The 22,280-nt window shown below is 60.5% G+C and overlaps 1 protein-coding gene across 4 annotated transcripts in view; it reads left to right on the top strand.

Annotated features, from left to right (window-relative positions):
* CTTN (cortactin) overlaps positions 1–22,007 on the top strand; it is a 32,218-nt gene extending 10,211 nt beyond the window's left edge. For 2 of the 4 annotated variants that reach the window (XM_080815371.1, XM_080815370.1), the window contains exons 6-17: positions 1,923–2,033; positions 3,003–3,057; positions 3,803–3,913; positions 6,397–6,507; positions 6,989–7,099; positions 9,518–9,573; positions 12,048–12,117; positions 14,156–14,304; positions 16,650–16,739; positions 18,706–18,850; positions 19,601–19,672; positions 20,812–22,007. In XM_080815371.1, coding sequence (XP_080671497.1) covers positions 1,923–2,033; positions 3,003–3,057; positions 3,803–3,913; positions 6,397–6,507; positions 6,989–7,099; positions 9,518–9,573; positions 12,048–12,117; positions 14,156–14,304; positions 16,650–16,739; positions 18,706–18,850; positions 19,601–19,672; positions 20,812–20,948 — 1,218 coding nt within the window. In that variant the 3' untranslated portion in view covers positions 20,949–22,007. Of the gene's footprint in view, positions 1–1,922; positions 2,034–3,002; positions 3,058–3,802; positions 3,914–6,396; positions 6,508–6,988; positions 7,100–7,953; positions 8,065–9,517; positions 9,574–12,047; positions 12,118–14,155; positions 14,305–16,649; positions 16,740–18,705; positions 18,851–19,600; positions 19,673–20,811 lie in introns of all 4 variants that reach the window. The other 2 variants (XM_080815373.1, XM_080815372.1) reach the window with 2 other exon arrangements.
* The last annotated feature ends 273 nt before the right edge of the window (positions 22,008–22,280 follow it).

Here is a 22,280-nt window from a genome sequence, read left to right as displayed (position 1 = left end):
TTTGGCTTCTCTGCTGCTGAGGGACTGTCCCTCCTGCCCACTCAGCACCTTGGCCTCAGGCCTTCTAGTCGAGAAGCTTCCCTAAGGAGTGTCCCCCTCCCCACTCCGGCCAGCCCGCAGCGCCCTTCCCCTGTGCCTTCTCCCTGCCGTCCTCTGTGCCCCGGGGGCTGGCTGGCCCCCGTGAAGGTGCCCGGGTTGTACGTCCCTGGCCGACGTGCTAACCATCCCCAGACGGCTCAGGGAAGCCCCCTTGTGCCTCTGGGGCCGGTGCAGTGCGTGGGGCCCCGTAAAGAGGAGCCGGGTGGGGATGCTGATGGGGCTCGGGTTCCTCTGTCCGTGCCTCACTGCGCACTTCGGCGAGGCTCGCTTGCAGCCCTGGGGACACGGTTGGACCTGTTGGCAGAAAGAAGATTCCCCAGCCCAGTTACTCTTACTTGGTAGCTTGTTCTCTCCAGAAGTTGGAAAAAGCCCTAAAGTCTCTGTTAACGGTTGAGGACGATGCAGTAGAGACATTTGGGAGTACGATCCACCTCGGGCAGGCACGGATTGGCCCGAGGTGCGTGGCCTGGGCCGGTGGGGCAGCCGCCAGCCCCTGTCTGCTCGGCTCTCAGGCCCCCTGCCCTTCGCTTCGGGTCGAGCTGGCCACAGCCACACCCCAGGACCTGGAATGTGTGTCCAGGCGGCGCCCTGCCCAGTGCTGACCTCTAGTCACGAACATGACTTTGTCAACGGAGTAAATCTGTGTTGATAAAAAGGTTGAGAAAAATTGACAAGCTGTCACTGTGGCTGCGTTTTTAGGAAGGTGTTAAAACCTCTTTCACTGCTTCCTGGTGCGATTCGTGCTGGGGGACCCCTTCGGAAGGCTGCCCCTCCGGGCTGCTGTGTCAGCGCTTTCTGGCCCGGGACCCTGGAGGCTGCGGCGTGTCCCGGAGCTTGTCTGTCGGTACCGACGTCGAGCAGACTCGGGGTGGGTGGTGGTGGCACAGCCCCGGGGCTTCCGGGGGGACGTTGCTCCTTCCCCTGGGATATGGCGAGAACAGACTCCTGAGTTGCCCATGGAGGGTCCGCGGTGGGGCTGACCCTGCTTTAGTTCAGCCTGAACCAGGGCGTCCTGTGAAGCCCCACAGACGAGCGGCGGGTCATTGTGGGGTGCCTCCCGGGTGGTGTGATGGTCGGAGCTAGAAGGAGGGCTCAGATGTGCTGTCCGTGTGCTTTGTCCCGGGGCCCCGCTGTCCATGATCCTGTCCGTTCTGGGGGCGGGGCTGGCAGTGCTCAGGGTTTGGTAGTAAACGTGTTCAGCTTTGCGGACCGTGGGGTCTCGGGCTGTTTCCAGAACTTGGTGGCTGAGTCTCAGAAGTGGCCTCAGGATGTAAGTGAGCAGTTGTGGCCGTGTTCCAGAAGCTTTATTTACAGAGAGCTGGATGCCCAGTGTGGCCTAGAGGCCACAACTGACAGGGTCTGTAGCAGACAGCATGGCGGGCAGAGGGTGGCTGAGTCCGCCTCCTTCCCTGAGGGCCACACGGGGACGTGGTGGCAGCCGCTCCTTGCCTGGATGGGGCGCTTTCTTGATACTAGTGGCTGGACATGTGTCCTAACGGAAGCATGCTGTCTGCAGCTCTGTCCCTTAGCAGGGTATTTTTGGTTCCTGGTCCCATGTCATGCTTTAGCGGAGCAAGTAACTGTTGCCAGCATTCTCCGTGGGCAGGCCGGGTGTCGCAGGCCGGGTTTGGGGCGGAATTGACAGCAGCGTCCTTGCCTTGTCCCCACTGTGTCCAGAGGTCCCACCTGGCAGGGTCTCGGGCAGCTCTGGGCACCCCCTTCGGCGGTGTTCGCGCTGTGTGTGTTTTGGGGAGGAGCCGAGCCTGGGCTTTGGGGGGGCCGCTGCAGCCGGCAGCTCACTGCCCCTCTGCACCCTGTTGCAGTCGGCCGTCGGCCATGAGTACCAGTCGAAGCTCTCCAAGCACTGCTCCCAGGTGGACTCCGTCCGCGGCTTTGGAGGCAAGTTTGGTGTCCAGGTGGACAGAGTTGACCAGGTGAGTGGGGAGCATGGGAGCCAGCACACGGCGATCGGGCCACTCTCTCCAGACCGTGGTGTCTGCTGGGACTGTCACTGTAGCACGAGGTGCCTCTGACTCGGCACTGCCGGGTGGGCGTCCTGAGGGCAGGATTCCTGGAAGAACCCCCAGGCGCCCCCACCCTGGGGCTCGGAGATGATTGGCTTGCTGGGCTGAGGACGTGAGAACAGGAACGTGTTAAGGATCATTTTTTCTCTTTGTGGGGGCAGTCCTCTGTGTTGCTATCGCATCATCACAGGGACCAGGAACAGCCTCACATTTGCCTGAGAATGTGTCCTTGGGACCCTGTCTAGCCACCCACCCTGCACAGACGTCCCTGTGACACAGGAGAGCTCCCCACCCCAAACCCCCACGCCTATTTCCAGAACTAAGGCCTGGCGTCCAGGTGTCATCCAGGGCCTCGGCCTCTCCCCCGATTCTCTGACCGAGCCCTGCGAGCACCTTTGCTTTCTGTCGTAGCGTCGGAGAGCCTGGGCTGTGGGCTCGCACCTCAGTCTGCATTCAGGCTTTACTCTGTGAACCGTGGATCTGTGTTAACTGTAAAATGGGGTGATGGTGCCTGCTTGTCCCTGGGCTGTGGGTGCAGATCCCCCCCGCCCCCATTCTCACGCCTGGTATCCGTGTTGCTCTTGGAAGAGCTCATGTGGAAAGCAAGGTCACGGGCGGCAGTGGGAGTTGTCCCAGGCTGGCATCGGGCAGAAATCCACGAGCGGAACTTGCCCGTGCGACCCGGTGCACGTTTTCGTGGCCCGACACACGTCAGACACCAGAGCTTTGGGCCTTGGTTAGACCTGCACCTGGGTTAAGTAATCAGAGGTTAAAAAATAACATGGTTCCTGTTTTTAAAAATGTCGTATGTGTTGTGGGTTCAGATGAACTGATTTGGAGGCATTTAAAAATGTGTGTCCCTTTCTTTGGTACCTGCAGTCCGCTGTCGGCTTCGAATACCAGGGCAAGACCGAGAAACACGCCTCGCAGAGAGGTAAGCCGCGCTGTGGACGGCCGGGCAGGGGGAGTGGCGAGGGGGCACTGTCACTGGAGGAGGTTTCCTGGGGAGGGCCGTGCCCCCTAAGTGTCCAGGTCCTGTGTCATCATGGTGTCTCCCAGGCTGCGACAGAGGTTGCCTCCTCCCCTCTGAGCGGCGTTGTCCTGGGAGAGTTGGTCTCGGGCGTGGCTGGTGACGAGCTCACTGCCCCCAGCAGTGGGAACCAGAGCCCTCAGATCACTGATGCTTTACTCCCCACGTGGTCCTCACACGATGCTGTGACCTTCGAGTCATGCCGGCCTCCTAAAGCTTCTTTCTGAAAGTGGAAGCACGTCACTTTCTCCAAGTGCTTGATGCGGTCTTCGCGCGTGCTCGGGCTTACACCTGTGTCTTGCTTGTCACCGGGTGGCCCCAGGAGCGGGTGCGCTGTCCGTTTGGCCTGGCCCGGACCTCTACAGCCCCTTCGGGAAGGGGTGAGCCACGTGGCTCGCCGTGCTCCAGCGGCTCGTTTCCCAGGCGGGACCGCAGCTTTCGTGCGCCGTTCGCGGGTGCTGGGGCAGCGCTGGGGACGGCGTCGGGGTCACTCGTGGGTGATCCTGGGTGGGGGGCATTTTAAGCTGTGTGCTTGATCTCTTGCCGAGTCCTGACTCCGACATGTTTTTGTCTTGCTCGGTTGAAGGGCCAAAGTGACAGTTGAGGCTGTTACTGGGCTCCTCGACCAACCGCTGCCGTATCTCCGCAGACTACTCGAGCGGCTTCGGCGGCAAGTACGGCGTGCAGGCCGACCGCGTGGACAAGAGCGCCGTGGGCTTCGACTACCAGGGCAAGACGGAGAAGCACGAGTCGCAGAAAGGTCGGGCCAGCGCGGGGCGTGCCTCCCTCCCCCTCCGTCCCGCGTGTGCAGAGTCTGTCCGCCCCCCGGGGAATTTCCTCCCCCGTGCCGGCCGCTCGCGTGACCCTTGCACGGCCTTGTTCACTGCATGCGTGGGGACGCTCTTGTCCTGCTCGGGTCAGCGTAGGGGGTTTGTCTGCGTCTGACCGCTCCGTCCCCGTCGCGCGGAGAAGCTGCAGGCACGTAACCGTGCCTCCTTAGAACGTGGAATTGAGCTCATTTGCGATTTTTGAAGCCAAAAATTGACCACAGTGAATGTTCCTGTCCCCTTGTTTCATCCGTAAGTGGTCCTTTAACAGTAAATTTCGAGAAATAGAACTGCTGGGTCAGAGGGGTGTTGACTTCAAAGTTCTGGAGGCAACTGCAGATTGGCCTCGCCCGCCGGCTGGTTTTTCCCTCTGTTGGGGATCCTGCCCGGCGAGGGGTCTCCTTGTGCGACATTTACGGGTGCAGCCCCTCCCGCAAAGGCCCCGGGTGCTCGCTTCTTCTCTTGGTTTTGTCTGGCTTGCGTGTTTAAATTTTTTTAAGTTTTTTTTTTTTTTAAGTAATCTCTATACCCAGTGTGGGGCTCGAACTCACAACCCCAAGATCAGGACCCCACGCTCTACCAGCCAGTCACCCTTACACACTGAAATTTTTAAAAAACAGTTCCCAACGTGTAAAAACAGAGTTCACGTCTAATTTAAAAATCCTGATTTCTTTTTTTTCTAAGATTGATTTATTTGAGAGAGTGAGTGAGAGAGCGCACGAGCGGAGGGAGAGGCAGAGGGAGAGGGAGAAGCAGACTCCGCACCGAGCAGGGAGCCCAGCGTGGGGTTCCATCCCAGGAGATCTCCATCCCTGAGATCATGACCTGAGCTGAGGCAGACGGTTAACTGACTGAGCCCCCCAGGCGCCCCTAAAAGCCCAGATTCCTCTAAGAGACAGAAGTTCTCACTGGAAGTGCCGCTGGCTGGGCATTCCCTAGGGAAGCGGCCGCGAGGCCGGGGCTGGCAGCTGGGCCTCTGCCTTGCCGTGGGCATCGCCGAGCAGGGTCACGTGCAGCTCAGCCTCCTCTGTCCGCGCGTCGCGGACCTGTGCTTCGCTGCCCAGCACGGCGCGCGGCCTGCGCATCGGGGCCCGCCCTCGGGTCCGCCCGCTGCTCTTCAGACCTTCTCTGCCATGAGCCCTTGAAGAAGATGAAAACTGCTTCCGGGCAGTCGGGGAGCGGAGGCCAGAGCACACGGGGCAGACAGGCCTCTGCAGCCCCGGCCTTGCCCCGAGGGGCCGATCTCCATGGTCTGCGCTGAGAGGGGCCCCGGGAGAGCCCCGCTTAAGTGTCGAGATGCGCGTGTCAGTGGCATCACTGTGGCGTAGAAGGGATGCTTCTGGGAGACGCTGTGTGTGTCCTCATTCTGCTTGCTCTGGTTGAAGAGGCTGAGCGACCCCGTGAGAGCTGCCGGCCACTGTGGCTTGGTGGCTCCTCTCACGCCTCGGAGATTTTTATAGCATGCGTCTGTCTGCCTGGGTTGTTTTTTGTTTTTTTAACTTAAATTCAGTCAATTGACATACGGTGTTTTGCCTGTTTCGGAGGCCGAGCTCAGGGATTTATTGATCGCCTGTCACACCAGTGCTCATTCCGTCTCCTGCCCTCCCCAGCGCCCCCACCCACCTCCCCTCCGGCAGCCCTCAGTTTGTCTCTGAGTTAAGAGTCTGTTATGATTCGTCTCTCTCTGATTTTGTCTTACTTTGTTTTTCCCTCCCTTCCCGGTGCTGCTCAGTTTCGTTTCTTAAATTCCGCACGTGAGTGAGATCACATAATTGTCTTTCTCTGATCTGATTTCGCTGAGCACGATACCCTCTAGTTCCACGCACCTCGTTGCAGATGGCGAGATCGCATTCCTTTTGATGGCTGTGTAGTATTCCATTGTGTATATGGACCACATCTTTATCCGTTCATCAGTCGATGGGCCTCTGGGCTCTTTCCACAGTTGGGCGATTGTGGACATCGCTGCTGTGAACGTTGCCCCTTCTTCTCACTACATCTGTATCTTTGCACTAAGTACCCAGCAGTGCGATTGCTGGGTTCTAGGGCAGCTCTATTTTTAACTTCTCGAGGAGCCTCCATACTGTTTTCTAGAGTGACTGCGCGAGCTCGCATTCCCACCAGCAGCGCAAGAGGGTTCCCCCTTCTTCGCATCCTCTTGGACCTCTAACACGCTCATGAAGGAGAGATACAACAGTTGTTACAATTTGTTGTACTTGTTACCGTTCACGTGTCTGTCCTTACTTACGCAAGTAATGCTCTTCTGCGTCTCCCGGCTCCCGTGTTAGTGACCTCACAGTGCGCCTGGAAGACTTCTGGCTTGTGTTGTGTTGTTTTAAATTGGGTGATAGGAATACTTTCTCAGATCGGCTCGCTGATTGTGTTGCTGGTGTGTAAACAGTACCTTCCTCGTGTGTAGATTACTCCAAGGGCTTCGGCGGCAAGTATGGCATCGACAAGGACAAGGTGGACAAGAGCGCCGTGGGCTTCGAGTACCAGGGCAAGACGGAGAAGCACGAGTCGCAGAAAGGTGCGTCCGGTTTTCTCTTCTCTTCTCGCCGGCAGCTGGTGGCCTGATGGGGGTTGGCCAGAGGGGAGGGAACCCCGGAAGTTAGATGCCTCTTTGTAATTCAGTACCGCACGTGGAAATAGCAGGTCCCCAGCACAGCTGTTAAATGACACCATATCCTGACACGTCTTTGGCCCCGGCACCCCAGCCGCTGCCTGTGATAACGGCTGCGTGTCACACGTCTGTGTTGTAAACGGGGAGGCGTGGCGGCTCGCTGGGGCTGCTTTTGGCCGCGGGTCTTGGAGCTTCGTATGCAGGGTCCTCTGTGGTCACAGAGCCGAGAGTACAGGTCAGGCTGCTTTCCAGACGTTCTCGAGGTGGCCGTCTTCCTGTGGGAGGAGCAAGCACGGATGTAGCAGGTTGTGTGTATCTGCCTGTACCAGGAACTTGCTGCCTGTGTTCCCTGCTGACACCAGACCGTGGTCTTTTCTTGTGTGTGTAGACTACGTGAAAGGGTTTGGAGGAAAATTCGGTGTACAGACAGACAGACAAGACAAATGTGCTCTTGGCTGGGATCACCAGGAGAAATTGCAGCTGCACGAATCCCAAAAAGGTAATGTTTGTTATGCCGGCTTCTACTTGAGAACATTCCAGAAGTTTGTTTCCGTCCATAGGTCTGCCAGTGTGCCGTGTTCTTGCTACATTTCTGTCGTGTGTCCTTTTCTCTCCACCGTTTGGGGTTGTCCTCTGCCAGCCACGTTTTTGGAAAAACGCCCCAGCTAGTGTAGTGATGAGCCCTCCTCCCCCGGGAGCTGCTAGGATAAGGGGGCGCCGTGCCCGCCTTTGCTCCCGGAGCATCCTGGGAACGCTGTTTCCTGCCCGCATGTGCGTTCCCGCTGACCAGGTGTGCCGTGGGTGCTGCCTGCGCCCGGCAGCGTGTTCACGTCAGGACGAGCACCATCCCTGGGACCCAGGCTGCGGGCCGGGGTGTGGGCCCTGCCACGTGTGCGCTGGCCTCGCATCTGCCCTTGCAGCCAGCACGCTGGGAAGGGGGGCCGACCTGCGGGGCCCTGTGGTTCTTGTGCACAGTGCGTCTCTGCCTTACACGCACAGAGATGCACTCTCGGGTCCGCAGCGAGGTAGGACCCCAGAAGGAGACCTCAGCGTGGAGTGCTTTTCCGGAATGATTTCATTTGCAGTTCCTAACCTCTTTTTAGACCTGGGCTGAAGCGTCATGAGTTTCAGTGTGTCCTGTAGCCTCAGCACGGACTCGGGCCTGTGTGTGAGCCCGGGAGCTGGCTCTGCCCTTGGGCTCCGCGGAGCTCTGCCTTTAGTACCTGTGCTGCCGAATCGAGCCCAAGCTCTGCGTTCTCTAAGCGACATGTGTGATGCTTGCACTTGCTGATACGATCCTAACCAGACTGTTTCCTCTCTCGGTTTTCCCCACTGTTGCTTGTGGATTTTCAGATTATAAAGCTGGTTTCGGAGGCAGATTTGGTGTTCAGTCCGAGAGGCAGGACTCCTGTGCTGTGGGGTTTGATTACAAGGAGAGACTGGCCAAGCACGAGTCCCAGCAAGGCATAGTCGCTCACCAGCCCCCCCCCCCCCTTCCTCCCTCCAGTGCAGCCGCCTCTAGCATGGACTTCAGGGGCTCAGCCTTCCGAGTTAGCCGCTGGCAGGGGCACGTGGCTATTTTTAGCCCGGTTTGGGGCTGGGTGATTCTAACTTGCAGCCCTTTCTGCCCCGTCCTTTAGAACTTGTGTCTGGTAAGAGGAGTCATTCTTAGGGTAACATTCTCCTAACCCTGTAACATGATGAGGGGTGGGGTGGGCTGTCTTTTGTCTCCCAGGAGCTCGTGCCGCTGGCCGTGACCGCTGGGAGTCACGCAAGGAGCTGTTCGGTTCTGCCTGGCCCCGAGCCTTCGTGTTCTATGTGGTCTCTGTGTTTCCCTTGTGGTGGTGTCCTTGGCTGGGGTGGGGATGTTTTCTTTTTGTTTTTGTTTTTTGGGTGACACCATCTATGTGTAAATTCCTCGCACAGAGCCACTGGTATGTGCTCAAAACGGGAAAGAAATGAAATTTCTAGATGTAGGTATTAGGACTCTGGCCAGTGCGTTTTTTTCTTTAATGACCGTTCAGTCTTTTTTTATTTTATTTATTTATTTATTTGACAGAGATCACAAGTAGGCAGAGAGGCAGGCAGAGAGAGAGGCGGAAGCAGGCTCCCTGCTGAGCAGAGAGCCCGACGGGGGGCTCGATCCCAGGACCCTGAGATCACGACCTGAGCCAAAGGCAGAGGCTTTAACCCACTGAGCCACCCAGGCGCCGCTAATGACCATTCAATCTCTAACCGAGTTGTTAGAACGGGGAGTGCAGCTGGGAAAGGAGTGATGGCCTGAGATCTGGGGGCAAAGCTCAGGTGTCCGGTGCCAGGGTCCCGGCGGGGTGGGAGCACGCACTTGGGTCCGTCCGGGAGACGGCGTGGGGACAGCCTCAGGTCTCCATGGCAGCGCTGCGTGACGCCATGACTACCCTGTAGACCTGTGTTGCCGGGACATAAGTCTTCGGCTGGTAGAGTTCCCCCATGGAGTTATTTTTACTTTTGAAAAAAGTGCGAGAAGCCCACAGTTGAGCTTCTTTTTAGCGCTCACAGAGCAGGATACAGGAAGGGCCGCGGCCGGTCAGCCGTTGCTGGGCGGAAGACTGTGCTCTTGAAGCGGTGCCCCCCACCCCCCGGCCCGCGCTGTGGCCTCCTCGACCTCACTGCCTGCCCGCCCACACCTTCCTGTCCCTCGGGAGAACGCGGGAAAGCATGCACACGCCTCTTCTCTGCCTCGCACCTGCCTGCCTCCCGAACACCAGTGGTAGAATCCAGACTCGCCTTGCAAGTAAAGACGCATCGTTTGGTGGCTCTCGTTTCTTTCTGCGCTGGGTGCATTTTCCTGGGCTGTTTCTGGGTCTGCATGGCTCTGGTGGTGTCACTGTGCTGCTCCTCGACCCCCAAGTAAGCCTTGTGTTGTGCCTCTTTTCAGACTACTCCAAAGGATTCGGCGGAAAATACGGGGTGCAGAAGGACCGCATGGATAAGGTGAGTGTTTCCGACCCAGGGCTGTCTTTTCTGCGGATAGTTCGGGAATTGACGGAGGCCCGGCTGGGTGTTGCTGTGGGATGGTCTCCGGTGGGTGGGGGCTCAGACGTTCAGGAGGACAGACCCTGAGTGCTGCTGCCCACGTGCCAGGCCTCACCTCGCTTGTTGGGGGTGTTCTGCCTGGGGCCGCGCACGGCCGCGCTCTGAGGCAGATACCGTCCCTGCCCCTTTGGTAGTCGGTGTGTGGCTGGACCACGTCGGAACCTGGACACGAGACTGACGGCCCAAGAGCGTGTCGCTCTCTGAATTCAGCTTAGTAGGAAACCACTTTGGAAACCGGGTTCCTTGGTCGCACGGGCCATGGTAGAAGAGCCTGTTGGCCACGCGTGGGTGCCGGCTGCCGTGTTGGGGCCTCCAGATCTGGAGCGTCTGTGTCGCTGTGGAAGGCCCAGTGTTGATCTAGAGCCAGAGCCCAAGTGCTGGGCCACCTCTTACAGCGGTCTCCCTGGGATACCCCGTTCCTCTCACCAGGGCCTGTGTCGCTTCTGCTGGCTTCAGAGTCTTGGCGGGTCAGTCTTAAGCACGTGTCGGGTGGCCGTTCTTGTTTATGGCCCGACTGCATCAGCGTGGTGAACTTAGGAGCTGCATGCTGGGGACGGGGGGCAGGTCTGTCCCCTCAGGTCCGCTGAACAAAGGCAGGCCGTCCTGCCCAGTCTTGTGCCTGGCTCCTGGTCACCGATGGCGGGGCTGGTCCTCCTGCAGTCCTGCTCCGTCAGGCTCAGAGGTGGCCACTCGGACATTGTCACCCCGGGGGACCCTGCCATGTGACTGTGTGGGCCCCGGGAGCAAGTGGCAGGGGCCCGGGCTTGGGGAGAAGGTGTGGGAACTCCCCCGGTTCCAGTAAACGTGTGCAAGGGGTTCAGAGCCAGGCGGTGACATGAGGTTGTCGCCGAGAGAGGTGGGGCCCCTGGGACTTCGGTCTGCAGCAGTCCCTGGGGTGGCGGCAGTGGTGAGAGCTGTCCCGCGTCCTGGGCCAGGGGACGGGGAGCTGTGTCCACGTTGGGGAGTGGCAGCAGAGGGAGAGGGTTCTGGTCAGGAAGGAGGAGGTGGGCGCGGTGTTGGGGAGACAGCACAGCTGGGACAAAAGCCCCCAGGGAGGTGGCAAAGACAACCCCGAGTGGCGCTGGAGAACCGGCTGGACGAGGCTGTCACCCCTGGAGCCGCGGGGAGCGGTCGGGAGGGTGTAGGCACCCTCTTCCCGCAAGGCTGCAGGGCAGGGCGAGGGACGGGCATTGGAGACCTTTCTGGAAAGAGGCGTGGCAGACGTGGGCAGTTTTGGGGGGGCGTCTGGAAGGGGCAGAGGGTTTCGTCAGGGCAGCCCAGCAGCTGCATGTGGAGGAGAGGCGGGCATGGCTCGGTGACCCCTGGGTGCGGAGGTGGCCCGACTGGACGCCGCTGGGTTGAAAGGGCAGGTGGTGACGGGAGGAAGGCTGGGTCGTGTCCCAGCGCTGCACCCCGCAGAGCAGCTGCTCTCCCTCAGCCTCGCGTCGCCGTGAGCTCCGGCTGCTCGCTCCCTGCGGCCCCGTCCTCCTCGCTCGTGTGTTAGAAGCAGCTGTGTCCTGAGCCCCAGCCGCGTTCGTCCGGGAGGCGTTTACGGGGAAACCGAGGATGGCCGGGGTGCCCTGGGCCTGTCCGTATGCGTCTGAGTCCGGCTCTGGACGGGCGGTCATCACTGTCACTGCGCTGTGACGGAGTTGCGTCCTCTGCAGAACGGAAGGCTGGGACCTCGCGCGTTGGGGACTGGATGACGAGGCCCCGCGAGGCTCCGGCGTGGCCCAGGGCGCCGTCCCTGGCAGAGCAGAGGCTCGGGATCCCCGCCAACATGTGGGCCTCCCTCGGGGGCCCGGGAGGGTGAGGGGCTTGAGAAGAGCCCATAGTCGGGTTATCGGCACCGATGCCGATGTGTGTTTTGCGGGGTTGGGGGCGGGCGCTTGTTGACTGTTTTCAGAGCAGTTTCAGCAAACACGGGGCAAAGCGACAGGTTTCCGGTATACCCTTGCTTTCCCTTGTGCACAGCCCCTCCCGCTACCAGTCACCAGCCCTCCCGATACCCCCCACCGCCGCCGCCGCTGCCCCAGGGGCACGCGCTTGTACTACCCACGAGCCTGCGCAGACACGCGCTCATTGCCCAGAGTCCTTGGCTGACATTGGGGTTTGCCCCTGGCGTCGCACATCGCGTGGGTTTGGGCAGGTGTGGGATGCCACGTCCCGTCCGGTGCCGTGTCACACGGGGTAATCGTCCCACCCCGACGCCATCGCGTCCTCCGGGAGGTGGGCGTGAGACCCCTGGGTGCCCCTGGTGGTGCTTCCGGGAGCTGCAGGGCCGGCCCCCACCTTGGGGCGAGGTAGGAGGCCTGGCGGGCTGGCGGAGGCAGGAGAGTGCTCCCCTGATTTTCCCACTTCCGTCTCCGTAGAACGCTTCCACGTTTGACGACGTTGCCCAGGTGGCCCCAGCGTATCAGAAGACCATCCCCGTCGAGGCGGGTAAGTCGTGGCTGGCCCCGGTGCCGCGGTGTTCCCGTCGTGGGCACTGTGTGGGCTGAGAGCGCTGGAGGGCGGCCTTGTCCTGCTCACTGTGGGGAAGGGGTTCCGCCGTGCCTCCACGGAAGGCCTGCATGTCCCCGCAGCCTGTCGCCACGCTCCGCCACTGGGCGGGGGTGGGGGGGGTCTGTGTTTGTGTGTGGTGGGGGGCACCTTCCAGAGCAGAGCTGGGCCAGCCGCCCATCTGCAAGGACCCCCCTCACAGCCAGGGACCAGGTTCTGGGAGGTTGTAGTGCCTGCAGGGCTCCCTCCCACCCCGGCTGGCCACTGAGGCCTGTGAGCCGCGGCTCTGACACGAGGAGCGTGTTGCTTGCTTGCGCAGAAGCTGAAGTAGACGCTCTTGCCCTTTCCCTCTGCGGGTTGTGCACCCGGCGGCTGCTGCTGGCCCTCGGAGCTGGCCGCCACCAGGGAACGCGCCCTCTACCCGCTCCGGCCATGTGGGCCACACCCTGAGGATGATCGCTGTGTTGGAGAAAATGTGTAGAAAGTGCTAAATGGAGGGGAGGGAGAGCGTCCCCGTTGTTTCCTGTGGACACCCCGGGTCAGCAATTCCCAGACCTGGGGGTCTCGGGTCCCTCTATCCCTCTGTGCCCGTAGGGAGTGTTGGTGGGGCTTGTGTCTCTTGATCTTTATTGTAGTGGGATCGAAACACAGGAATTTAAGATTTCGCTTATTCACTTAAAAACGATGAAACATCCCATGTTGACATCATAATACTTTTTTTTTTTTAAGATTTTATTTATTTATTTGACAGAGAGAGAGGGATCACAAGTAGGCAGAGAGGCAGGCAGAGAGAGAGGGGGAAGCAGGCTCCCTGCTGAGCAGAGAGCCCAATGCGAGACTCGATCCCAGGACCCTGAGATCATGACCTGAGCCGAAGGCAGAGGCTGAACCCACTGAGCCACCCAGGCGCCCCAGCATTATATACTTTTTATAGAAAAAATAACCACGTTTTTGAAGCAAAACCTGTGCAGAAATGTGGCATTGCTTTGTGTGTCAGTAAATCTGCTTAGTCAGGGACCTTTGCTCTGGAGCTGTTGCTGCTTCGATCTGTCGTAAGTGGTGTCTAGGAGGGAACTCTGGACCCTCCAGATACCCCATTGGGAAAGAGAAGAGCGTTACCCTCGCGTCTCGGGTCATGGCGGGTATGCCCTCGTGGCCCTGCCCTCGGACAGCCAGTGTGTTCCTGGTGCTCCCAGAGGGTCGTGTCCCTGACAGAGCGCGTGGTTCCGGAGCGGGCAGTGGACGTTTGCAGAGTACTAGACCATCGAGTTAAGCCAAATTTCCAAGCGTTGTGTTTCACATTCCGCCATCCCGCCAGTGATGCTCGTGTTGTGACCAGTCTTACCAGAGTCCTGACGTGAACCTGGGGGGTGTCATGCTCAGAGCAGATACAGGGTTTCCACAATTCTGAATTTTTCTTGGAAGCTTGAATTTTCCCATTGGTGACAGACTGAGTTGATTCATCTTGGAGAGAAAGCCTGCCAGGTGCACAGGACACACACCCGTACCTCGTCCGTTATGTCAGGGCAAAACGACGTTCCGTGAAGGGTCCAGCAGCTCAGCACACGAATGGTTTCGCCCGAGACCCTGGCAGGACGTGGTCTGCGGCCCCTCCCCCCGCCAAGGAGATGTGCTCGGGGCTTGAGATTTACGGAACAGCAGTGCTCTGTGCGGGGTCGTCAGGCCCCGTCCTCAGGGAAAACGTTTTGGTCCCCTCCTGTGTGCTGCCAAAGAATCCAGCGCCCTTTGGAATAGGAAATACTCCCGATGCCAGGCTTGCGCCCTCCGGCAGGCCCCTAGAGTGTCCGGGAGACGAGGGCGTGGAGGCTGGCCTGGGACGGGCGGGCTGAGCTGGCCGCTGGGGGACAGCTGTGCGTGACGCCAGGTCCCGCGTGGCAGGCCGCCCTGGCGCGGGGCTGGGGTCGGGGGATACGCTGCCGCTCTGACGCCCGGCGCGCGTCTCTCCTCCCCTCTGTAGTGAACAGCAGAACAAGCAACATCCGAGCAAATTTCGAAAACCTGGCGAAGGAGAAGGAGCAGGAGGATAGGCGGAAGGTGGAAGCCGAGAAGGCCCAGAGGACGGCGAAGGAGAAGCAGGAGCAGGAGGAGGCCCGGAGGCGGCTGCACGTGAGTGTGCCTTCCCCGGCTCGCGGTCGCGAAGCTTCTCCGTGGAGAACGTTCAGAACCCTCGTTCAAGGCTCTGCTCTTAGGAGCTGTACCCTCAGCCGCCCACAAGGTGGGCGGAGCCTTTGACCGCCAGGTCCTAGCCGGTCAGCCGTGCTGCTCGCGTGCCCGCCGCCCCTGCAGGGCCCCGGACCCCACGTGGGCCTGACAGTCTCTGTTCTGACCCGTGGCCCTCTGGAAGCCCCTTCCTCCTGGGGAGGAGGCTGAGAATACAGAGGGGCTCCCTGGGAAGGAGCAGAGCCACTCTCTGCTTTCTCTTTCAACTCTCTCCTTTTCGTACCTGCGTCCGCTGTGTGTGCACGTGCGTCTTTGTCCTGCGGTCAGAGCCAGGGGGAGATGGGGAGAGCCTGGGCCTGTTTCTTCTTCGGCCTTCTCCCTGTGGCCTGCATGTCTGTGGCTCGGGTCCCCATGTTAGCAGCGGCCGACCAGGCAGACTGAGCCCAGCCGCTCCCTGTGCTGTGGCCTCGCGCTCTCCCGTGCAGCGGGGACGGGGAGCTCACCACCTCTCTTTCTTGGGTAGTTATGAAGCGGAGTCACAGATAAAGCCTGTGATGTTCTTTCATAAACCAGAAAGCTCTGTTGCGCTCTCTAGATGTCTGCTCCCCAAAATCAGTAGTTAGGGCTCAGAGAACCCCCATCGAGAGGGAAGGGACGGTTGAGGAAATGAACGTGCTGTGAGCACCGTAGAGACGAATTAAATAGAATCTGAGGGTGGTTTCATCGCAGGCAGAATAAAAACAAGATCGTGTAATTGTTTCTTGTTTCTGTTCCGGGATTGCTAGAAACTTGCAGTCAAATGCTCTACCCCTGAGCTATACCCTCAATTGCTAGAAGCTTTTGAATTAAGGGGGTTGCAAGTTAGGTTTTCTTGGTTGTCCAGCTCACGGGTACACACGCTGGAGGGCGGTTGGTAGTGGTTTCAGCGAGTGATTACTGCCTTCCTCATTTTAAGCCTGCTCGTTGGGACTGCTGGGTCCCATCGGCGTCTGGACGGCCCAGCATGAGCCGGCGGCTCGCGGACAGCTGTCGTCGAGGTTCTGTCTGGTATCTTTGTTTTGCCTTGTCTTGTTGTCTCTTCTGCCATCCTGTCCTCTGCTTCCAGCCGCTGCCCCTCGCCTCTGCTGGTCCTGGGGAGCCGCTTGGACTCCACAATCTTCCGGGCCATGGGACACTCCCATCGGCAGGCGGGCAGGACGTCACGAATCCACACGCACTGGACTCTCGGGTCGTGCTGGCTCGCCGTGACAAGTTATTGTCTGTGGCCAGCGGCTGTGAGAGGGGCCGTCACAGACCCTCCCCGTGGCAGCTCAGGTGTGAAGGGCAGCTCCGTGTCTGGCCGCACCTGCGGAGCCTGCCCGGACACGCCCCCTCCACGGGAACACCCACCCCCCGTGTTTTAAGCTGGGGCTGGCTCCGGGCATCGTGGGACCCTGACTGTCCGGCTGGCAGCAGGGCGGAGGCCGGGGAGGGTTCTGTTCCTGCTTCTGCTGCTTCCTGGTACCGGCCCCTCTTGGTCCACATCTGTCTCTTCTGCTGTGACATCAGGCTGTCCGCATAGGTTTCCTGGGGCTGCCATCCCACACGATCCCAGACTCTGCCTCGGAGCCGCACACGTGGACCCTCTCTCAGCTCTGCAGGCTGCGAGGAGACCCGTTTCCTGGCCTTTTCCAGCTTCTAGAGACACCCGTGTTCTTGGCTCGGGGCTCTTTCTGGCCTCTGCTTCCGTGGTGACCCCTTCTGATGGGTCTCCCACATGCCTGCGTCCCTCTCGGTGGGAAGGACCCTGTGGTTACGTCGGGCCCCCACGGGGATCCCGGCATTGTCTCCCACCTCCCGTCCCTAACTGCGTCCACGCTCTGTCCCTTTGGCCCTGTGAGGTCGCCTCTTCCCAGGATCTGGGGGCTGGGGTGTCTGCGTCTTTGAGATGCCAGCCCCCACTCTGGCCCCCAAAGACTCCTGTCTGTCCCGCGTGCTTGTAGGTTTGCAGAATCTCAGTCCCGCCCGCGGCAGCCCAGAGGCTCGAGGTCCTCCTCTGGTCCCTGTGCGAGGTCTGGGCCGGGCACGGGTTGGCCGCCTGCCTGCACCCTGTGCTTTGCGTGGTGACAGCAGGAGGACCGGGGGCCCCTTAGGTCCTGTGTGTTGATGATGCGAGATTTTCACTTCCCCTTGTGCTGAAGTCTCTGTGCTTAGTCCTCCCTGTGCTCCGCTCTGGCGGTGAGCGCGCGGTCGCGTGAGCCTGGGCGGACCTTTCTCTGCTCACCTGACCGCCCCTTGCCTTTCCATTCCAGGAGCAGGCCCAGGCCCAGAAGCCGACGCCCCCAGCCTCCCCGACTCCTCAGCTGGCTCAGGAGAGGCCGCCCCCAAGCCCCGTCTACGAGGTTGGTGTTCTTGCTCAGCGTGCAGATGGGTCTGACCCCCCCAAAGACGCCTTTCCCAGGTGGATGTCACTGTGCACGGAGAGGGGTCCCCTACCCCACTCTGCTTGATGCCCCACCCGAGGGGATGGCCCTTGTGAGTGCTGGGGGGCCCGTGCTCCATGTCCAGCCTCTCCCCGTGTGTGTGGCCACCCCCGCTGGCCTTCCTGGCCCAGCCTGCTGCCTCCCGGGCGGCTCTCCTGACGCCACGTGGACGATTTCTGGTCTTCATCTCGCTTACCGTCTGCTGCATCTGACACTGACATCAGTCCCTTAGTCTAGAAACCCTTTTTCTGGCACGTGAGGTGACTTCACCAGCTGGCCTCACCAGCTTTCCCTCCCAGTCCCTCTTGAACATTGAGTTTCTCGGTGACCGTCCTTGGCCCGCGATCCTCATTCCCACCATCAGTGCCTTGTGGCCGCCGGCTCATGTCCTGTCTTCTTTCCTGGGCTCTGAGTTGACCGGGCTCCCGCCTCACCGTTCCTCATTCTGTCGCGGGGTGTCTGTCCTGCCTCGGCAGAGGTCTCTCGGGAGACCGCTGCCACTGCCTCAGTGACCACCTGGCTGAGCCCTGCATCCTGTCTCCTCTGTCCCCACGGCCACTGCCCTGGTTCCCTTGCCCACCTCTTTCACTGGGGCGTCGGGGCTATTGGGTGGTGAGGAACAGAAGCTGCCTCAGCTCAGCTGACAGTTGAAGGGGTGAGCCTCCCGGTTAGCTCAGGAACCAGAAAGCTCCGGGCAGCAAGCCTGCATCTCGGGGGAAATCACGTGGCCACTGGGCTCCCTCTGCGTGGTGCCCGTGTCTTCCTGGACTCGTAGGCATTGGCGCATGACCTTGGGGCTCATAACCCACTGGCAGGAGGAGCCTCGAGCGATCTCGTCTCGTCCTGTTGCACTGCCGGCCGGTCACTGAGGAGTTGGTCCTCTGGGAAGGCGGCGTGGCTTGCTCTCCCTAGCCGGAGGGCAGGGGGGTCCCATGACGGGCAGCCCTGTCAGAACCACGTGAGATGCTGGGGGCAGAGGTGCTGTTGCCAGAAGACAGGGAGTGGGGGCCGCCGGCAGTCCGGGATGGGGTCCCCTGCGCCCCCGGGCTGCTCAGGGTCCGCGGGGCAGCCGGCACAGTGCCCCCCTACCGTGACCGGCCTCTGGCCCTCCAGGGCGTCCCCGCACATCCACGGACTCTGGGCCCGTCGCTCCTTTGCGGCTGGATCCTTCGGTGGCACAGGGCCTGGCCAGGATGCAGGGTCCCCTCTCCGTGGCCTCCCTGGTGGCTCTCACGGGCTGCCCGAGCCACGATGGTCATCAGCCAGCAAAAGCCAGTGCCTGATCCCACTGGTTCTTACTGGGGCTTTTCTGTGTGTCCCTTCTCTCTGTGACCCCCCTGAGGGTACCTTCGGATGGACCCTGGTCAGAAAGACGGCCTAAAGCCGCTTCCTTCCATCCGGGTCAGAAGTCGTGGTGACTGAGCAGCCCGGCGTGGACCTCTCCTGAGTCCCTGTGCTTGCCCGCGGCTTGCCGGTCACTCTCCCTTCCCCTGGGGGATTCGGGCGGACTCGGTTCCTCGGGCTGGGAGGGGGCGTGATGCTGCGAAGCTGCCGGGCAGGGCGTGGCAGGCCTGCTGGGGCCTCCCTCGGCCGCGTGGCACGGTGCTGTTCTCCACGGGCTGTGTGGTTTCGTCACTACGGGATTCCGGGGGCTCAGGGGCTGGGACGGGGCAGTGGGCGGGAGGTTGTTGTTGAGGAGGAAATGCCACGTGGGCCTTCTCACGGCGCTGGGCCATGATTAGGACCTGAGTGTGCTTAAAACGTTAGTGATGGTGCTTCCTCGCCCACGTGTCTGTGCCGCGATCCCCCCGGGACTGACAAGTCATGTGTTGGGGACCCAGCGTGGGCCACGGGTCACGTCTCCTCCACCCTTCCCCCGCCCCAGGACGCGGCTTCGTTCAGGGCTGAGCCTGAGCCTGTGTACAGCATGGAAGTGGCCAGCTACCAGGAGGCCAGCAGCCAGCAGGGCCCGGCCTACGCCTCGGACGCCGTCTATGAGGCCACAGAGGCCCCCGGCCACTATCAAGCAGGTACGCGTACAGGGGCGCCCCACCGAGTCCCCTGTTTGCACTCCTCTGCGGAAGGGGTGCCTGTCTCCCCGTTGCCTGGCCCTCCCCACCCTGCCTGTGCCGGCGGGGTCCTCGTCTCCCTGGGTGGGAGGGTGCCAGACCCCCTTCCCTGGGGCTCGGCAGGGGCTCCCGCGGGGGTTCCAGGAAGGCCCGGCTGCTCCGGGGTGGTGGGTTCGAGGAGTGTGAAGGACGGGGCCTCTGCTGTTCCTTCACGGTGGGCGCTCGGGGCAGAGCCGGGCTCCGGGATCAGAGAGCATCTTGAGGTCCTTAAAGATGATTTCTGCAAACTCTGAAAATCATGTAGATGTTTCAGCAGAGTGAATCCTGGAATCGGTCTCTTAGCTTTAAAGATGACGTTTCTTTCCGTATGTTTGGGCTGATGGAACCTGAACCCATCCAAGAACACAGCTCAGGACAGAGCCGTAGCGCTTCCCCCAGTGTGACGTGAGGTGTCGGGCAGCGCGGGGCCCCTCTGAGAACCCGACACGCGCAGTGTAGCAGCCCGTCCTCCAAAAGCGGCCTCGGTGCCCACCCCGGTTGTCCTGCTGCCGGCTGGTGTCGGTGTTGGGAAGCGGGTGTTTGCTCCTTAAACCTGGGGTCCGTCCTTTTCCTGATAGGTGCCCCCAGGCTGGCTGACAAAGGCGACATGCCTCGGCACCCCCCCGGGAGCACTTTGTTTAACCCTCAGCTCTTGTTTTGGTTTATTTTTAGAGGAAAACGCGTACGACGAGTATGAGAACGACCTCGGGATCACAGCCGTCGCCCTGTATGACTACCAGGCCGGTGAGGGACCCGCCTTCCCACTCACTTCCCACTCGCTGCCCGTTCTCTGCTGATGCTGCTCTTAGGGGTGTCACTCGCAGGCATTATTACAATTTTGAAGAAGCAGCTTGTTTTGAAATCATCTCAGAGTTCCAGAATCTCCCATTTTCCCCTCCATTTTTCGGTCTCCCCAAACCTTCGGTTACTCTTAGTTAGGCACAGGGCCCCCCCAAAACCGAGGACACTGCCCATCCCAAAGCACGCTCCGTCCCCCAGTGGGAGAGTCAGCCCTGAGACGCCATGACTTCTGGGGCCGGTCCTGTAGTTACCGCCTGTCCCCGCCGTCTCTTGTCGTGTTGGTACCAGCTGCCTCCTATCTGCCCTGAGGCCTCTTGTCCTGAGGGGACCCGCGGCCGTGCTCCGAGGACGGGGTGGTCCTGGGAGAGCTTCCTGGTCTTCACCGCATACCATGTGGGGCCCAAATGGGTCCCTCTGTCTGTCCCGCCTCACGGGGTCCCCACCGCCTCGGTCCAGTGTGCGGGCCACAGTCTCCCCCGCAAAGCCAGCCTTCCTCCCTTCGCTGCTGCTGAGGGGTATTTTGGGGTGTCCCCAAGACCCTGTGCGTCCTCCTCAGGCTGCTGGCTGTATCCCTGACCCCTGTCAGCCCCTGGCGGGATGGGTCCTTGTCCCTTCCCTGCTGGTGGTGCCGCCGTCCTGCCCCGGGAAGACCGTTCCCCTCCTCCCGTTTACTTATGTCTGTTCACGCCTTCTGTTGATCCGGGTGTGGATTTTGTGAAATGGGGCATCTGGACTTTTTACAACGTGGTGCATTTACCCTTGAACGTGCCTCCCCAGCCGCCGGCTCGCCTCCGTCCTAGGCTCCCCTTGGCGCCTCATAAGTGCTCTCCGGCGGGAGAACAGGGGAAGCCTGGTGGCGGGGGCCCGGACACGGGCTCTGTGTCTCGTGCTCGGGGCCGGTGGGCACAGGGAAGGGCGGGCAGGTGGAAGGAAGGCCGTGCCACGTGGGGAGGCTCTCTGTGCTCTGCTGCCGGGCCGGGGGCCGCCGGCCCCTCCAGCGGCTGCCAGGGCACTCTTTCCTGCAGACCGGGCCGTGCCGCGGGTCGGGGCGTCACGTCCTCTCTCTCTGCCCTCTCTCCTAGCGGGCGACGACGAAATCTCCTTCGACCCCGACGACATCATCACCAACATAGAGATGATCGATGACGGCTGGTGGCGCGGGCTGTGCAAGGGCAGGTACGGGCTCTTCCCGGCCAACTACGTGGAGCTGCGGCCGTAGGCGCCGGGACCGGGGGCCGCTGGACACGGCGCCTTTCTGCGGGGCCCTCCTGCCGGCGCTTCTGGAGACGCGCATGCCGCAGAACGTGCTAACGTATTGTAACCACGCTCCTTAGGAGGACCTGGTAATCGATTCTACGCATTTCAGGCATTTTCCTTGTTTCTGCCAAACCGATTGTCACGGGAGCCGCTTGGGGACCCTCCGCTGTCCTGAGTGCGTGCTGTCCTCGCCCCCACTGGCGGCGGTCGGGGCCCCCGACGCACGCGGCTTGTGCTCAGACCTGCCCTGTGGTGTCCCGGGGGAGTCCCTGGCCCCGGCAGAGGGAGCTCTGGCAGGAGGTTGGGACTGAGGGCAGGGGCGCCACAGGCGGCAGCTTTAGCTCCGGGTGGGAGCGCCTTCCTGTTTCCCCAGACCCGCGCCCTCTGCCTCCCTCCCGTCCCTCCCCTGATGCCTGACACCAGGAGGACCGCTTCTGTCCCCGCTCCTGCCCCTGAAGCAGATCTCCCAGTCCAGCATCCCCCAACCCATGCACACTGCCCTCTGGGCGGCCCCGGGCGGCCTCCTGCCACCGCACCCTGTGTCTGCTGGGCAAGAAGATGGTGTTGTGTTGCCAGCCGGCAGGCATCTTCACGGTCGTACGCTGCCAGAGACGGTTTTCCCGTTGGGGCACTCATATTCGTTGTGCCAAAATACCGTGTCCTGTGACAGTCCGACGCGATCCTTTGCGTTGGTTGAAGAGGGAAGCAGAGAGCACGTTCTCCCACCCGGGTGCTCCCCGTGCATGCCGCCCGGGAGCACGTCGCCCAGCTGAGAGTTGGGGAGGCCAGGGCGGTGCTGGCAACGGTCAGGGGCAGTGTCTTTCTGGAAGATTCTGTTGAGGTGTCTCAGGTGTTGGGGACGTGAGCATCTACTTCCTGAAGTGTGTTTCTTGCATAATCTTCGCTTTACCACAATTAGGTCGGGTTTTATATGCAATTATTGTATCTAAGTTTCTGTAGCACACATCATAGGTATGATTTTTTTTAAATTAATTATCCAGAATAAACTTTTTTTGATCCACTTGCTTGCTCATGTCCCTCTGGTATTGGTCACTTTGTTCCCCGTGGAAGTTGACTTCCTGACCCTTGACCTTTAGTTTATCAGAAGATTCCCTTTTTAAGAGGCATGCTCCTTAAAAGGCACTTTTCATGAAGGGAAATGGGTTTACACTGTGATGTTGTCCATTTCTTTAGGTAGGAATTCTTTTTTTTTTTTTTTTAAAGATTTTATTTATTTATTTGTCAGAGAGAGGGAGGGAGAGAGAGTGAGCGAGCACAGGCAGAGGCAAAGGGA

Source organism: Martes martes, assembly GCF_963455335.1.
Source record: "Martes martes genome assembly, chromosome: 10".
Classification (NCBI taxonomy): domain Eukaryota; kingdom Metazoa; phylum Chordata; class Mammalia; order Carnivora; family Mustelidae; genus Martes; species Martes martes.
This window is presented reverse-complemented; position numbering and strand designations above follow the sequence as displayed.